General features: G+C 40.5%; 1 protein-coding gene and 1 non-coding gene across 2 annotated transcripts; both read right to left on the reverse strand.

Annotated features, from left to right (window-relative positions):
* Positions 1-221: 221 nt before the first annotated feature.
* On the reverse strand, positions 222-11,809 carry lrp3 (low density lipoprotein receptor-related protein 3). Its single transcript, XM_044105945.1, has 7 exons — positions 11,555-11,809; positions 8,179-8,317; positions 7,879-8,084; positions 6,268-6,884; positions 5,230-5,702; positions 4,279-4,411; positions 222-4,190 (listed from the first exon to the last, which is right to left on the reverse strand). The coding sequence occupies exons 1-7, from the start codon at positions 11,658-11,660 to the stop codon at positions 3,471-3,473; spliced, it is 2,394 nt and encodes a 797-aa protein (XP_043961880.1). The 5' UTR covers positions 11,661-11,809; the 3' UTR covers positions 222-3,470.
* A 1,373-nt stretch (positions 11,810-13,182) lies between these two features.
* On the reverse strand, positions 13,183-13,256 carry trnat-agu. The gene has a single exon. It is a non-coding gene; the product is annotated as a tRNA-Thr (tRNA).
* Between the last annotated feature and the right edge of the window lie 4,006 nt (positions 13,257-17,262).

Consider the following 17,262-nt stretch of genomic DNA (forward strand, 5'->3'; position numbering starts at 1 on the left):
TATTCTTTTTATACTGCTTTCAATCTGTAGAAATTTGAATCTTGGTTTATGATTACTTGGTTAAAGAATTGAGAAATTGAGGGGAAACTATACCTTTTGTGTATTTATTCAGGCACATCAAAACTGTGACAGATTTTGATCAGATGGTCTTGATGTACATTTCAGGAGAAAAGTGTCTAAATTTAATAATTCAAAATAACAATAAAAACTCATGTTGGCTTCAGACATCGATGGCAATAACAACCCGACCTAAATTACAAACCTTAAATTATTCTCCACCTAATTCAGATAAACTCAACAATGCTCGAACAAAAACATTAACATATTGGAAATTATTTAATTCATCTGGGAAGTTAAATGAAACCCAACCTTTTTTAGATTATCCACACAACAAAACCTTACTGAGATTTTAAATGTCACCAGAGGGGAAAAAAACATATTTACACAACATTTTACCAAAATGAATATTGTTTCCCCGCCCCCAGAGAAGACAGTCGATTTGATGCAGCGATGAGCTCGAACCGAACCGAACCGTCCAGTCGAACGAATCACAGCGTACCGCGTCCAGGAAGGCAAAATATCATAAACAGTCGACCACAGCTGTCAAATGAGTTTTGACAGAAAATCCACGACATGACATGATGCAGCAGCTTTTTATGAAAGCACACAAAAAAAAAGAACAGTGCTTTGAAAAAGTATTCATATTCTTCTTTTACAGGTTTTTTTTTTGTTCACCCATAGAGTAAGCCATTCAATACTCTATGTGTGGCTTAAAGGTAACGCTGCACATCATAGTCTCCTATGAACAAAAAATTCATGACACACTTCCCAGACTTTAATTTGTGAAGCCATTTCCTTTCCACTTCAAAAGCAATGTGTTACTTTGTGTTGGTGTATCACATCAAATTCCAATACAGTGGCTGAATGACGCGTGACAAAATGTGAAAATGTTCAAGAGGTATGAATAGGTTGGCAAAGCCTGTGGAAGAAGGTAGCATGGAACATTCAGCAAGCTGGATAAGAAAAAACTAAAAGTTTCATTTAAGAACCCACGTTAAGTTCCTAACAATGTCTCTTGCTTTCCTGGACAAAGTTAAACCATTCCTTCTTTTTACTGCAAAAATATTGGCGCGACAGTTCAACATGTAAGTAGAAAAACTACGTTTACAATCTATAGTAGTCCAGCCGTAATTAGAAGCGGCTCTTGCCAGCGAAAAATGGCGTTTACAAAACGCGCCAAAGACACGAGCAAAAAAAATAGGGAAGTCACACAAGTCTTAACCGAAAACTGAAAAATAGTTATTTTCTTTATTGTCTCATATTAGAAAAAAAACTTCCATCATCTCCTCGAGCAGTTCCACGAACAGAGCGTAGTGAGAAGTTTATATCGGATCCGTAGCGTTCGTCTCCATTGTCTTCACAATCATTGAGGATAATCACATAGAGAAAGTTTGGATTATTCAAGCAAAAGAACACGTAACGTGGCTGCGCACGTTTACAGGCAACATCCGGGGTCTTTGACCTCAGTATCCAACCCAGTTTGGGTATTTAAAAACTCATGACTTACCAAATAAGAAATGCCAACGAAAATTTTGAGCTGTATCCAAAAACGGGGTGAAAATTCTTTTGCCAGCAGAAAACGCAGGAGAAATCTTTCAAGCTGAAACTGTTGCCTGCTTTTTGATATTTCACAAAATAAGTTAAAATAAGTTTAATTTAAAAAAACTTATTAAATATATAAGCCTAGTACAAAGTTCAAAACCAGGAGGAAACAGCTGCTTAGTCTTTTTATTTATTTTATTTTTTTTAAACCAATTGTTAAATGTGCTAAACTAACTGCTTCCCTGCTTAGGCCAAGTTATTTGAGGTAAAAGAACTTCTTGAGGAACCTCACTTAAATATTAAATATAAAACCTGAAGCAAGCTGTTACCCTAACAGAGGATGAAAACAGAAAGACGCAGCAAAATGTATCCCTTCCTCCAATTCTCAGTTTGCGCTAAGCTAACTTCCTAATGTACACTGCACACATTTAAGAACAATATTGATATTGACAAATGTTGACAGTTACTATAACCGCAGGTATCCAATTCAACGCACAGTCCAGAAAAAGAGCAAACCACTGCAAATCCAGCATTTTCTGTTTCCAGTCTGTATGCTAAGCTAGCTAATTGCCGGCTAACAGCCATTGAACTATAAATGTGATGTGGCTAAAGCGTTCATGGTGGCTAATTCAGTTGAAAGAGACAGAGTATTTTTAAAAAATATAAAACCAACTAATTTATTTGAGTCAAACAGTAAAATTTAACAAACTTCTTACGTGTCACATGACATGATTCGGATTAGTCATGGTATTAGTGCTGGTATCGAGGTAAACCAAGGTCTTTAAAAAGTTTACGTTTCAAAATCTTCCATCATAACATCAACACTTTCTTTATTAAAGAAAGCGCTGGAGTGACCAGAATTTTCTCTGGTTACGTCAAGCATAGAGTCTAGCGCTCCCCTTCCCCCACCTGTTGCTTGCACACTGCCACTGAGCCGGCTTGAAAAGGCTCCTGTACTTTCCTCATGCTTACAAGAAAGACAAATTCGGCTGAAATATATATATTTTTGTCCGATTATGAAAACCGTTTAAAAAAATCCTGCCTTTGAAACTAAAGGGAGTTCCACCCATCACTCGTAGGCTGTGGTAAAACTACCATACAGTCGTACACGTCTGTCAAGTAGCTAACCGGAGGCTAGCTAGCCGAACACATATCCTGACTTATTAACCAGCTTGTTATGCAATGTTCTCTTGTAAGCTACAACTAAATTCTGAGGCTGTTTATTCCACATTTCAGCTGAAGATGGTGCATCACGAAGCAGCAATAAATAAATATCAAACATAATTATGCTAACAACAATCAACATCACAACCTGGATGTGAGAATGAAACTAACCAGGTATGTAATAACTGTCTTTTTGCTTTGATTGAGTAATGGATTAAAATAAGGATTCACCTTTTCAATAAATAAACAGGAGAAATAAATATCTCCACCTTCATTCCTAAACGTGGGACCAAATGTTAAAAATGATTGTAAAATATTCTCTTGAGGGGAAGAAGTTTGTCCATAGGCTTCCAAGGCTCACAGTCAGTAGCGGTGTGTAATGGCTCTGGGTAGCAACACGTAGCTGCTCAAAAGATTTTTTTTTTATGTGTTGGCCTAAGCAGGTTGATCAGAGTTGTTCCAATCCTCAGTGAGCTTCACAAAGAAATTAACAACACACATTGCTGGTTTTAGTCACATCAGGATAGAGTAGTAAGCAGTCAGAATATGAACCGTCAGTGAAAAGGAAAGGTCTCAGACACATTAGAAGGACACTTGATTAGAGCATTGTCCGGCCTTCCCCCACTGAGAGCTTTTCATGTTTCATGGCACTTCCCTCCCTGAGTCTTCATCATCATCTTCCTCGCTGTGTGGAACCTGCTGAGTCAGCTTGCTCCCTCTCCGTCCTCCTTGCTCCTTTCCTCACTTGGCACGTCCACGGAAAAATGGCCGTCAAATTCCTCTCCTTCCACTAACGGAGGCCCGCTCTCAGAGGGTGACGTCACCACTGAACCCTGAGGGTGACGTCGCTCCGGCTGCGTCAAGAAGCTGCTCTCCGGCGCAGGAGGAGACACGGGGGAAAACGGCCCCACGGGCGAGTAGCGTTTTAAGGAAACGCCCTTTAGGTTAATTGCGAGTTCCAGAACTAGTTTCTTCGATGGCCGGCGATGGCAAGGGGGAGCAGCGGCCAGGTCTGACGGGGGAACCCCGCCGATGGGCGATGGCGCCTCCGAGTCGGAACTGTTCACTGAGTGTGGGGACAGCGGCGACGCGGGGCTCTCAGGAGCGCTAGCCTGGAGGTCGACCGCAGGCGAGGTCGACGAGCCTCCATCTTCAGCGGCGTCTTGCACAGCAGCCCCCACCCCGGCCGCGCCCGGGGATCCCTCCTCCCTCACGGTGTGGTAGCTGTGGAGGCCCAGCGTGACCTGCGAGGGTTGGGCAGGATCCAGCAGGGCGGCGTGGCCCCTGGCTCGACCCGCGGGGCGGAACAGCCGGCTCCACAGCTGGCCGAGGCGCCGGCGGGAGGAGGAAGAGGAGGAGCGGCGGGTCGAGTGACGCCTGATCTGCCTGCGCATCGCCAGCCGCAGGTTCTGGAGCATCGATGCCTGAATGCAGGGCGGGAACGGAAACAAAGTTTATGTCTGGTGCTGTGTCACCGTACATTTCCTCGACTTAGACCCCATTCGGTGTTACCTGGGTGGGGTTGTAGGCTGGGAAATCCTCCACCGGGGGGATGAGACCCTGGGCTATCAGCTGGCCGTAGGAAGGGGGGGCTTCCCTCTGAACAAACTCTGCCTCCATGCGAGTCATCTGAGTCTCAAACGCTCTGCAATTACAGCAACAGTGAGAAATGAGACAACCTGTTTTATATTTAATTATTATAATTTCTTATTTCCACCAGCTCCAGTTAAAAGTATTAGACTGAATCAGGTATTCCTGCGTACTACAGCTTCTGCCAAGAAGAAAACATGTTGTACTAAAAAATAAATAAAGACTAAAGCATCAACACTGATGCTGTTCCTTGCATAAGAATTCATTCTCTCTGACCTTTTCTTCACTTTGGTTCATTACAACCACACAGTTCAGGACATGTTTGTTGAAATGTCATGAAGGGTCAATGATGAAATGTTTTAATGCATAAAATTATCCGTTGCATGCATACAGTCCATCCAGTGGTGACCTCAAATGGGGGTCATGACCCTCTCTTGAAACACCGGCTCCACCAGAGAATCAGATAGAAAAAAAAATGTTCTTCATCAATGAAGACACAAATTTAAAACCCAATAAACAAATAATTTGAGACCATTTTCAACAAATATAATAATAACGGCACAATAATGTGAGTTCACCCTTTCGAAGATCAATAAACTTTAATTTCTAAAGGACATTTAGAAACACTGGAACTGGAAGACTTTTTAAATATCCTAAATGAATAAACAAAACAACACATAAAATGAACACTGAAGTCTCCCCCAAAAAAATTTGCACTTAAAAAAAACAAAAAACAAAGGTCTAGTTGAGACCAACGCACCAGACAGGGTTTGGTAGAAAAACAAACCATCGTGCAAAATTGAAACTATTGAGCTGGTTTTAATTTATCACCCAATTAATCGTTTTACCGCTTAGCATTGCGATATCTCTCACCTGTACTCTCGGTTCCTCAGCGAGTGCAGCTTGAGGGCGCAGCCGAGAGCGATGACCAGCAGCAGGCTGCAGACCAGACTGCCAATGAGCGCCGCCGTGATCACCTTGCGGGGCACGGCGGCCAGGCAGTCCCTCTCGTCGCTGCCGTCCAGGCAGTCCTCCTGGCCGTCGCAGCGCCACGCCTCGAAGATGCACAGGTTGGTGCCACAGTGGAAGTTTCCGGGTTGGCAGTCATAACAGTTCTTCTCGTCCGAGCCGTCCGGACACTTCTTCTGGTTGTTGCAGCGCTCGGACGCCGCGTAGCACGCGCCGCCGCCTCCCTCGCACGGGAACTCCCCGTCCGGGCACACGGCGCAGGCCTCCTCGTCGCGGCCCGACGGGCAGTGCCAGTACCCGTCGCAGCGCTGGTGGTCGGAGTAGCAGCCCTGCTCGCTGCCGCATGGGTGCTCTCCGGGGAAACAGTAACCTTTGACCTATGAGGTGGAGGAAAGGATACGACATCAAATAAATGTATAGGCTTTGCTTAGCTACACAAAAACAGGTCGTCATGACAACTGTGGCCCCAGAGAAATGTCATAGGGGTGATGACGTAGGTGGACACAGATATTTATGTATATAACTTTATTTATTTCATAACTTAATAGATTATTATACTGTGGAAGTTATATTTAAAATGCATAACAGTATTTTACTAACGCATTTGCTAAAAAGATTTATTAAGAAAGATAACATAAAATATAAGTTTATGATTTGGGAGCGTCAAAGATGTAAAAAAATAAAATAAAACAACTAAGCAAACAAATCTAATTATTCTTATTTTCTTATGAAATAGCAAATTGACTTTTGAGAGAAGGGGTTAGATTATATATCAAAATCCAAATGTTGTTTATATCAACATATGACATGTCCATTTTAAACTGTAAAGGAATGAAATAAATAAATAATACATTTATTTAGTTGGGGTAAAGGGGTCATGGCCCCCACTAATCACCCTCTTAGGGGCGCCACTGTGTCATGGAGCTTAGGAACGTCACGCACCTGATAGGTGGCGTTAAAGCCTCGCCCGGGGCTGTGAGGCTGCGCCATGTACATGACACTCATCTGACCCCGGCTGGACTCCAGCAGCGCCGGCCGCCGGTTGTTGTGATGCGACAGCACCTGCAAGAGATGCTCCGCCCGCTGCAGCAGGCCGTCGTAAACGTGGAGGGAATCCCCGGGCCCCAGCTGCAGGTCCAGCTGCAGCACGATGGGCTTGGGGTCCTGGGTGTCCAGCAACCAGGAGCACCTCAGCTCGGTCACGGAGTTCCGGTCGGCGTGGAAGAAGTCCGGCGAGGCAAAGGAGCCGTAGAAGTTCCCCAGTCGCTTGCCGCAGGTGGTGTCCGGACAGCGCAGCTCGTCGCTCCCGTCTCGGCAGTCTCGGTTGCCGTTGCAGCGTAGCGCCGCGGGCAGGCAGCGGGTGGTCTGGGCCTCGGTGCACGGCAGGGACCCTGGGGGGCAGAGGCTGGGGAGGGGCTCGGTGGGAGGCGGGAAGCACCCGTGTTCATCTGTGGCGTCGCCGCATTCGTCCTGGCCGTTGCACTTCCAGGAGCGAGGGAGACACTTCCCGTTCCCGCACAGGAACTCGTCTGACAGGCAGCTGCTCTGACCGAGGTGACCTGCAGACGGCAGAAACCCAGGCAGAGTCCAGCTGTATGTAAAAACCAGATCGTTGTTCTACAATTAGCTGCATACAGACTGTCTGGGCTTTCGGGCTACTCTCTGGAGACGTCGACTGTTCAGTTTTACATTTTACCCAAAAGCTAAGTTTTGGTCGTGACATATGTAGGCCGCCAGTTCGATGCTATAAAGCGGACCGGAAATTCGGTAGAAAAAAAAAATACTGTATGGAATCCAAGTAAACGAAAGAAAGCCCAGACTGTCTGTGAAGTGAGATTTTAATCGAGCAGTGTCAGTATGAATCCAGCCGCTCTGTGAAGGTTTCAGCGGTTTGTTGGCGAACATCAGAGCGCCAAAGGTAAACAACAGGACATGCAGAATAATTACAAACTTCTTGCCAGTTTATATATACCAAATATATCATTCAAATTCATTAGGGCTGAAACGATTAATCAGATTCATCGAGATGAATTGATTACTGAAATAATCGTCAACTAATTCAGTAACTGATTAATATAAACACAAAAATAGGCCACTAGAAACCAGAACTCCTGAAGTGGCAGATTTAGCTTCACCTGGTTAAAATTCTGTAGAAAAAAATAATTAAAAACTATTGAGCACATTTTACTATCCAAATAGTAATAGATTAACAAAAAAAAATTTAAAAAATTATCCTTTGATAAAAATGATCAGCTATATTCTAAAAGAATGCTGTTATTTTATTTTTTACTCGATTAATCATCAGAATAATTGATAGATTACTCAAATAATAGCTAGTTGCAGAAAGGCATGTCAAATTGTGAGTTATTTATTTAGGAAAACATGCAATGATATCTTTCTAATTTACTCACTTTTTATCGCATAAAATCCCAATGAAACACATTTAAGTTTCTGTTGTCATGTCTGACTGTGAAGTAAAATATTTTGTGGAATATGAATATATATATATATAGTTTTTCAAACTGGAGCGCAGAGAAAGTGTTCACTTCTCACCTCTGATGTAGGAGAGACGGAAGCCCTGCGCCTGGCCCGCGCTGTTGCTCCCAGAGTGGAAATAGAGCCAAACGCGCCCCCTGGTGGAAATAAAAGGAGGGGGCAGCACGGAACCGCAGAGCCTGGACTCTCCGCTGCGCGTCGGTGTCATCAGCAGCCAGTCCGCCGAGCATCCTCCCGACTCCATGAGGTCAAAGTTACGGAAGCTGGAGCCCAGGGCGGATCGTGTTGTTGTAGTTTTTGTTTGTTTTTTGCAGGGAGAAATTAAATGATGCTGCGCATGTGCAGCAGCGACCCTACCTGATGGTGATCACTTCCCCCGGACTCCCCTGGATGTGCCAGCTGCAGTTGAGGCCAGGCGGGTAATTTAAGGGCCAGGCCGGGCTGTAGAGGACCCCCCTCCGCTCCGTGTGGACCTCCACCTGCTCTGTGCAGGCCGCTGCAACACACCAAAACTCTGAACCATGACCATAAGCAGGAAATCATAATATAATATATATTACATGGCACTATTTTCCTCCCGTTTGCAAGTGAATTACAAAATAGATTTTCTTATGAAGCAAATGTCCTGCATGTGATCTAATTTGAAATTTAAAATACATGATAAGGATTCATAAAAAAAACAATTAGTATAAATACAAAAAAATATAACATCAAATATAATGAATAAAACCCTAAACTATTATTTTTAATTTGCCATTTTTCTGTGACTGCTGCTTACCCCATCTGTGCTTTACATATATTTCTTTTAAAAATATCTATATATTTGTTAAATAGTCCCTGTATATACTTGCATCTTATGCTTTAAGATGTACAACATACAAGCCAAAGTCTGGTCAAAATAAACTGAATTTTCTTTTAAATATATTCCTCTTTGCAGTAAATAGATTTACATTTCTAATTTTAAGTAGATTCAGTGAAGAAAATAATAATTTCAATGATACTCTAATATGCTCAAATTTGCCTACTAATATTTGAAACTAAATATTTTCACATTTTAAAAACCAACATGATCCTACAGAAATTTAAGGACCACTGATGAAACGCTGAAAAAAAAGCCCCTCAAATTTTACCAAGTATTGTTTTTTTTGTTGTTGTTGTTTTTCCTCCCCTCCAGGGGGCCTTTTGTGGGCTATAATGTCCCTTATATGACAGTAGGCTGACAGGGAAGGGGGAAGACATGCGATAAATGTCGCCGGTCCGGGAATCGAACCCGGCGACGGCCGCGTCGAGGACTCAAGGCCTCTAAATGTGGGTCGCGCTATCCCCTACGCCACCACAGCACACCCTTTACCAAGTATTGTTGTTCTAGTTTCTTGTGCAAACACCTCAGAACACTTTAAATGAAGCAAAACTGATTTACAGAAAACTTCTCAGAAAGACATGGTGCCTTTGCTCCAGGGAGCAACTCCGCCCTCAGGATGAGGCAGCGGCGAGCGTTAGCATCCGCACTCAGGGATCCTGATGTTCCTTCAATAAACAGACGCCTCAGGATCAACCGCTTTTCCTGAAAACCTTCCTCAATTAGATTTTCGGGGTCAGAGTTATGGTGATTACCCACCACTTTAAAATCAACTTCTGCTTTTCCTCAAAATCAGACGGTGAAACGTTTGGCCGTACCGCTGATGTTGGCAGACTTGACAACTAATCCCACTAAAAGCTCCTGAGCCACAACTGGAGATGTTGATCAGAGAATATTTATATCTGCAATAAGAAAAACACACCCAGAGACGAACTCGGTTCTGCTGAGGGTGTGTGAGCTTGTTTTTTTTTTTTTTTAAGCCTTTCACACTTTATCAGTGAATCAGCAGCTGAGTAAAGCAAGAGTGTGTGTGTGTGGGGGTGGGGGGGCATCATTAAAAGCTAAGTGATGGATATCGATTAACGCATTGAGCAGGGCTGCAGAATGTTTCTGTTACCACAGCAACCCTGGACTCCTGCTCCCTCCGTTAGCTTCATGTTGGCGACAGCAAATGCCTCACACCGACCGACCGTCCTGCAGAGCGGCGGAGGGAGGAGGATTTGGAGCTTGGTTTTGCAACGGCTTAGTCAAAGTCCAGACAGGAGGCGGGAATGAAACGCTGCGACTGGATCGTAACAAAGCTGTGTAGAAACGAATCAAGGGAAATTTCCGGAACTGTTTTATGCACAGCACATAATGTTCTTGTTTCTGAGCATTTATCAAGTTTTAAGATAAAATAAAGGGGAAACATGTTTTATGTTTGAACAGGAGAAAAAACATTTTTTTAAACTTTTATGGTGATATAAATTGTAATATTCTTCAAAACCTAAAAGTATCACACTATTTTTTATTCAATTTGGCCTTGAAGTACAGGTTGTTGTTTGCAAGAAAATAAAATAACAAACATTTGATCTTTTTAATGTTTTATGTTATTTTTTACTGGCATTTGTAACTATGCTTGTTTCCTAAGTAGAGAGCTTTAGGGTGGAGCTGTTTCTATTTTTAATAATCCTGTCACACTTTTTCCTCCTTTAACAATCCAACGCAGCTCACAGTCAGAATCAGCACAAATATATTACAGTTTGGTGATATTAAGCCACTCCAAAAACAGAGAATCAGTTGGTTTCCTGGCACAAACCTGGATTGAAATCACAACAGGGTGGAGGTCAGGGTCAGGGGTCAGGGTCAGAGGTCGGGATAAAAGTGAGTCCAACACCCAAAACAACTACACTAACTGTGAGGCATAGTGGTGGCTGCATTATGCTCAGGGTCAGGCTGGTTTTGGATTTGACAAAGCAGGCTGATAACTGGCCAGTCGCAGTTGCCAACTTAGTGATTTTATTGCAATATTTAGTGACTTTTCAGACAAGAACAAACGACAACAACATAAAAACCTCAGCGAAAATCGGCTTTTTAAGGAAAAGGTTCAATCTGTGCACCCCAACTCTATTGAAACTTTAACTGTGCTATAAAAAACAAACAAACAAACAAACAAGCAAACAAAACAATCAGTGTGTTTGCACTTTATTATTTAATCAAACATAGAGCCGAACTTGTTTTTAAGCATTCCAGCTGTTTCTTGTAATTTCAGTTTAAACCATCATTAAATTCCCACAAATGAAGCCGATGATGATGATGATGAGTGTCTGCAGACTTCTGTCTGCAACTAGGAAGGTGTGTGAATCACTTATCTCAGTATCACACAGAGACCTGTAAAGAGCATGTGTTGCAGCTTCAGCATCAACTCTATGATCATTCCATTAAGGTGCAGAGACACAGAGACGGGAGGAGGAGGAGGAGGAGGGGAAGCAGGAGGAGGAGGAAGAAGAGTGGGGCTGCAGAGAGAGGCAGTGATGTAATGCTGATAGCAGCATCACATTTGTGAAAGAGCATCCATGTTTCTACACTCGCCCTGATCATTTAGCCACCACAGATCAATGCTCTCGGCAGGATGACTGACACCGCTTCCTCCTCCAGATCACAACATGAAAACACCCGGAAGGCTCAGCACCGTGTCGGCGGCAGGAACAATGCTGGCCCGGGTTTATTCAGGTTTATTCAGGTGTGGTTAATGAGAAACGCATCAGAAGCGAATAAAAGCTAAAACTCGGGTTCATTAAGCCTCCATGAGTGTAAGGAACACAGGTATAAAAACAAGGGGTCTGCGCTGATGGATGGATGGAGGGATGGATGGAGGGATGGTTGTTTTCTCACCTGCACAGAACGGGACGCAGCGGCACCACAGCAGTCCGATCAGCGGCAACAGCAGCAGCGGCGGCGGAGGAGGCGGAGGCGGGGACGGCGGCTGTGTTGGCCCCATGGTCCGCTCAGGATCCGGGGCTCCGCATCTGGGACGCAGCGAGGCTCCAGCATCAGCTGTCAGCTCCGACACGCCGCCGGCGGCTCCGGGTTGGGAACGTGCATTGTGTCCTTTGCAGTCGGAGCAAAGCAGGGAAAGAAAGGCAGACAGCGCAAGTCACGCGGCTTCCGGGTTGACCCTTCAAATTAAAAGCAACACTGGGGGGGAGAGATGGATTTCTAATTTTCAAATTAAGAGGCTGGATCATGGTGTTCTAACGCTGATGCTTTATTGGGGTGCGGTGTCTGCTGTTTTAATTTAATTTCGCTTCAAAGACACGTAGTTAAACTTTCAAAAGCCTTTAAATCTTTCCACATTTGTTCACTTTTACATATATATGATGTAAATATATAGCCTATATATCATGGTATAAAATACTAAAAAATAGTTTGTTGTAAAATGACAAACGTGTGAAAGATCAATAAATGTTAATACCTTTGGAAGGCACTGTATCACGCTGTATGAATCGTTTTATGTGATCATTTATTGAAAATAACTTTAATTCACGAATAAAAAGTGTACTTAATTTTTTTAAAGCAACAGGGTGTTAAAATTGTAAAAACAAATTTATGCTCATTTAAATCGAGTAATGTGAACTAATAATTTGTGACAAAATATGAAGATTTTATGAAAACATCAAGTCAGAAAGATAGCTATAAAATGTTTATATTTATTGAGCTCCCCATTAGTTTCAGCAGCACAAAAAAAGACATTACGTTTACAAATAAATCATATTAATGTTTCACATCAACAGTGAATGATTTGCTTTGAAAAAGAAGACATTTTTGAAGTTCCTCTGTGAAAGTGGTGATTTGACCCAAATAATGCGACATTTAAATATTAAATATGTGAAATTAATTAAGAGAAGAGTTTCTTAATTTCTCTGGGGCTCTTATTTGTACATTTTTTGTAAACCTTCTTAGCTCTTTGCACCGATTTTCAAAGGATGATCACTGAACCTGATGCGTTTTTTAACAGCATAAAATTTCAAACATATATTTAAATATAACTACTTATTGAGAAGTGCGACATAGGCCTACTAAAATTAACTTATCTTCGTCATCGGATTAAGGGCGGATTCATGCTGACAGTTTTGGCCCTCTCTACTTCCCCTACTGGTATTTAAAGGTTTACTGCATGTAGTTTTTTTAGTCCTCCAGAAGATGGCGCTGTTTGCTGCTCCCTTTTGAAAGTAGTCCAGTCTGGTTCAGCAAATATCCGATCACAGATCAGCACGTTATCCACATACACCGGACACCTGACCGCCAACACTCAAACCTGCTGATTCTGCCTCCGCAGCAACAACAGAAATCTTTTATACAAGCTTTGTAAGGCACTTTTCTAGGATTATCTTTCTGCAAAATCTACAAACTATGGTTCTTCTGAGATAGATCTAAATTATTCTAGCATTTTCTTGGTATTTTTAAAGGATGTAGAAAGAAAATAAAAGCTATACGCACCTTTAAATGGAAATTAAGACAAAAGGCACCGCTGGGATTCGAACCCAGGATCTCCTGTTTACTAGACAGGCGCTTTAACCAACTAAGCCACGGCGCCGCTGATGTCGCGATAGAGAATAGCCTTTATGACTACTATACTCAGTGGACGATATACATGGAAGTAGGACAAATAGTGCACTGTTCATAATTGTTGATGAGAGTTTGTCTTATATTGGAGACATAAGCACTTGCTTTTGAAATGAAATTGTTCCACGGCAAATAGTTAGTAGCCATGGACTGTAAAGTGTGAGATCATTCAGTTAATGAAAAATGGATGGCCCTCGAGGATGAAGGCAGCAAATATTCTTCATGCTGGTGATATTGCATATTATGCTCTGATTCCAAGTTGTTTCGAAGTGGACTGGAGACTTATAAAGAAGTGCAGAAAATTGTCTCATATATTTGAAAACCAGAAAGACATAAAAGAAAATGGAAAGGTGTCATTCATGAATGGATCAAAGTACAGCCTAAATCCCAGACTCTTTTCCAAGGCGGTCAAAGAAACAACAGTAGCAGTTAGAGTACGGATGATGTTGCAGCATGAAATCGACATTACAATAAAACACTCAGCTTAAAATGACAGTTAACTCTAAGTACTAAGAACATTTATTTCCAGCTCGTCATTTTTGTTTCAAATAAGCACCGTTTTATTGACCGCAGTACATTTGCTTGATGAATCAAGCTTACGGTCAGGGCCGTGCAGAGACCTTTGGAGGGGCAGGGGCTCAAATTTAGAAAAGGGGCACGTTGAACAAAAACACTGTACAACAACATACCAACAACCCATATTAATCAATAATCTAACTGGATCCTACTACATCATTGCCATCACATGGGGAAATCCAAAGTAAATATAGTCTAAAATTTACCCAACAGGTATAAAGTTTCTGTTTCTGCTGCTGACAGTCTGCTCGTGCCTCACGTATCTTATGATACTTAAAAATCCTCACTTTGGTGATTTTTACAGAAAACTTAGTTTGTCTTTTTTTATCATTGATGGCAGATATACTATAAAACAGAAATTCAACACAAAAGTAGAAATCTGATTTATGCTTTGTGACAGTTTATTACCAGAAAAAGAAAAAAACGCTCATTTCTTAGCACCAAATTAATAAGGAATATTATTGTTTATGAAATATAAGTACTTTTGTAATACTGCTTATATGCTTAGACAACACTTTTAGCATTGGGAAACTGTGCAAAACTAACATATATAATCTTTACATTGAGGCCCTTGGTTACCTGACAACACTGTCATCTCTTAGCAACAACTTAACAACAAATATTGTTATTGTTCAAAAAACATAAAATTTCCTCTGCTCTTTTAAAATACTACTCATCTTATTCTACTTAAGAATTGTCAAGTTGGTGAATTTTGGAGAATAGTGAAAATGTTTGTTTTTATTTGCCATTAATGGTACACAGACATTGAACACAAAGTAAAAATCTGATTTATACTTTGTGATAGTTTATCAGAAAAAGAAAAAACGCTCATCTTTTAACACCAAATTAATAAGTTATATTACTGTTTCTAAAACATAAGTTCCTTTGAAATACTGCTCATCAGTTTGGACACAACAAATTTAGAGTGGGTAAACTTTGAAAAACTAACATATCTAATGTTTACATTGTGGTCCTTGGTTACCAGACAATGCTGTCATCTCTTAGCAACAACTTAACAACAAATATTGTTATTGTTCAAAAAACACAAGATTTCCTCTGCTCTTTTAAAATACTACTCATTTTATTCTACTTAAGAATTGTCAAGTTGGTGAATTTTGGAGAAAAGTGAAAATGTTTTTTGTTTTTTTTTTGCCATTAATGGTACACAGACATTGAACACAAACGTAAAGATCTGATTTATACTTCGTGGCAGTTTACCAGAAAAAGAAAAAACGCTCATATATTAACACCAAATCAATAAGTAATAATATAGTTTAGAAAATATAAGTTCTTTTGAAATACTGCTTAGATGATTAGACAACACTTGTAGCATTGGGAAACTGTGCAAAACTAAAATATCTAATGTTTACATTGTGGCCCTTGGTTACCAGAAAATGCTGTCATCTCTTAGCAACAGCTTAACAACAAGTATTGTTATTGTTCAAAAATCATAAGATTTCCTCTGCTCTTTTGAAATATTACGTATCTTATAATACTGAAGAATTGTCACTTTGGTGAATTTTACAGAAAAGTAAATTATTATTTTTTTAATCATTGATGGTAGATATACTATAAAACAGAAATTGAACACAAAAGTAAAAATCTGATTTATACTTCATGGCAGTTTGTTACCAGAAAAAGAAAAAAACGCTCATCTATTTGTACCAAATTAATAAGTAATAATATAGTTTAGAAAATATAAGTTCTTATGTAATACTGCTTATATGCTTAGACAACACTTTTAGCATTGGGAAACTGTGCAAAACTAACATAATGTTTACATTGTGGGCCTTGGTTACCAGAAAATGCTGTCATCTCTTAGCAACAGCTTAACAACAAGTATTGCTTGTCATGAGGGGGTGTGGTGGTGGTCAGGCAAACGCAGTAGACCCAGATGTGGTGTAGATGCAGGAGTTTTAATGGTAATAAATAAACAGTAACAAACAGTCCGGGAACCTGGCAGCACTGCTGAGCGGAAGGCTAATGCTCACTACAGGTAGCAACAGGAAATACGAGGACTTAACAGTCAACTCAAAAATGACAAGTGTCACTCAGACGTTCACAGAGGTACACAGACGTAGGAAGAGGTACACAGACGTAGGAAGACGTACATTGACGTAGGACCCCACAAACACACGGAGACACAGGTGACATTAAATACACATGAGGTAATCAGGGAACAAGACACACCTGGGAACTAATCACGGGGAGACAGGACAACACAGAGACTCAGACACACCAGAAAACTAGAAATAAATACACAGAGAAACATGGATCCTGACATTGCTATTGTTCAAAAATCATAAGATTTCCTCTGCTCTTTTAAAATACTACGTATCTTATTCTACTTAAGAATTGTCAAGTTGGTGAATTTTGGAGAAAAGTGAAAATGTTTTATTTGCCATTAATGGTACACAGACATTGAACACGAAAGTAAAAATCTGATTTATACTTCTTGACAGTTTATTACCAGAAAAAGAAAAAATGCTCATCTCTTAATACCAAATTAATAAGTTATATTATTGTTTATAAAATATAAGTTCTTTTGAAATACTGCTTATATGCTTAGACAACAAATTTAGAGTTGGTAAACTTTGCAAAACTAACATATCTAATGTTTACATTGTGGCCCTTGGTTACCAGACAACGCTGTCATCTCTTAGCAACAGCCTAACAACAAATATTGTTATTGTTCAAAAAACATAAGATTTCCTCTGCTCTTTTAAAATACTACTCATCTTATTCTACTTAATAATTGTCAAGTTGGTGAATTTTGGAGAATAGTGAAAATGTTTGGTTTTTTTGCCATTAATGGTACACAGACATTGAACACAAAGTAAAAATCTGATTTATACTTTGTGACAGTTTGTTATCAGAAAAAGAAAAAACGCTCATCTTTTAACACCAAATTAATGAGTTATATTATTGTTTATAAAACATAAGTTCTTTTGAAATACTGCTCATCAGTTTGGACACAACAAATTTAGAGTTGGTAAACTTTGAAAAACTAACATATATAATGTTTACATTGTGGCCCTTGGTTACCAGACAATGCTGTCATCACTTAGCAACAGCTTAACAACAAATATAGTTATTGTTCAAAAAACATTAAATTTCCTCTGCTCTTTTGAAATACTACTCATCGTATTCTACTTAAGAATTGGCAAGTTGGTGAATTTTGGAGAAAAGTGAAAATGTTTTTTTTTTTTTTTTTGCCATTAATGGTACACAGACATTGAACACAAACGTAAAGATCTGATTTATACTTCGTGGCAGTTTGTTACCAGAAAAAGAAAAAACCGCTCATCGATTAGTACCAAATTAATAAGTAATAATATAGTTTAGGAAATATAAGTTCTTTAGTAATACTGCTTATATGCTTAGACAACACTTTTAGCATT

This window comes from Gambusia affinis, linkage group LG02 (genome assembly GCF_019740435.1).
Source record: "Gambusia affinis linkage group LG02, SWU_Gaff_1.0, whole genome shotgun sequence".
Taxonomy (NCBI): Eukaryota; Metazoa; Chordata; class Actinopteri; order Cyprinodontiformes; family Poeciliidae; genus Gambusia; species Gambusia affinis.